This window comes from Kryptolebias marmoratus, linkage group LG4 (genome assembly GCF_001649575.2).
Source record: "Kryptolebias marmoratus isolate JLee-2015 linkage group LG4, ASM164957v2, whole genome shotgun sequence".
In the NCBI taxonomy this organism is placed as follows: domain Eukaryota; kingdom Metazoa; phylum Chordata; class Actinopteri; order Cyprinodontiformes; family Rivulidae; genus Kryptolebias; species Kryptolebias marmoratus.
In genome coordinates, this window is record NC_051433.1 from 226345 (window position 1) to 227479 (window position 1135).

General features: G+C 55.3%; 1 protein-coding gene across 1 annotated transcript in view; it reads left to right on the plus strand.

Moving 5' to 3' along the window:
* The window catches only part of pik3c2b (phosphatidylinositol-4-phosphate 3-kinase, catalytic subunit type 2 beta), a gene marked incomplete in the record, with an annotated part of 24538 nt that overhangs the window by 12728 nt on the left and 10675 nt on the right, over nucleotides 1-1135 (plus strand). The window contains 4 exon segments of the mRNA XM_037975558.1: nucleotides 219-341; nucleotides 410-577; nucleotides 660-774; nucleotides 921-1063. Coding sequence (XP_037831486.1) covers nucleotides 219-341; nucleotides 410-577; nucleotides 660-774; nucleotides 921-1063 — 549 coding nt within the window.

Genomic DNA, 1135 nt, shown 5'->3' on the forward strand with positions numbered 1-1135 from the left:
GGAGTCGTGTCGGGGTCAGAGGCGGAGTCGTGTCGGCGTCAGAGGCGGAGTCGTGTCGGCGTCAGAGGCGGAGTCGTGTCGGGGTTAGAGGCGGAGTCAGTTTGTCGTCTCTTTTTTCTAACAGGAGCCACAGATCAGCTGATCAAACAGTCTGCAGACGTCAGCTGGTCTGAGGTCAGTTTTCTGAACCTCTTGTGTGTGACTCTATCACTGCTCAGTTACGAGGGTTTCTTCCTGTCCTGCTCGCTGACTCATGGAGGGGCGGAGCTCTGCGCGCCTCAGCACACCAGCAAGCAGGCTGTCAGTAAATACCTGTTCCACCTGGTGGTCTGGGACCAGAGGTACGTACCTGAGACTCAGATAAACGTGAGCGTTTGTATCAAGTCTAAGCTCTGCCTTCGCCCTCCAGGGTGTGTTTCCCGGTGCAGATCAACCAGCTGCCCAGAGAGTCTCAGCTGATGGTGACGCTGTACGCCAGCCCTCTGCCGCCCCCTGGAGGAGGGGAGGAGAAGAGCAAGCAGCGGCGCAGCATCGAGGCTCTGGGCTGGGTCACCATGCCGCTCTTCAGCTTCAGACAGTGAGTCACATGACACTGAAATACAGGAAGTCTTAGTCACGTGTGTGTGGTCAGTGTGTTGAGAATGTTTGTGTGTCTGCAGCATCCTAACATGTGGCAGGAAGTTACTGGGTCTGTGGCCTTCCACCCCAGGAAAGAGTGGGAACGCTCGCACAAGTTCTTCTAACTTCAGCCAACCAGACAGCATCATCCTGCAGGTAAAAGCTGCACCTGCACAGGTAGACACACCTGTTCTCTACCTGTGGATCACCTGTCAGACCGCAGAGGAACGACACAAACTGTGAGCAAGTTAGAATATGCTGATCTGTGGTCACATGACCTGTCCTCTCCGTCTGTCCCTCAGGTGGACTTTCCCTCCTCCCCATCTGAGGTGAGCTTCAGCACCCCCCATCCTGCAGACTTTTGTCCTCAGTACGACTTCAGCCGGTTGGACTCCATCAGTCAGGTCCAGCTGCAGGACGTCCTCCACAAAAAGGCTGTCTTCTGGTCAGAGACACACAGACCCACTACACCCAAACACACAGACCCACTACACACAAACACACAGACCCACTACAC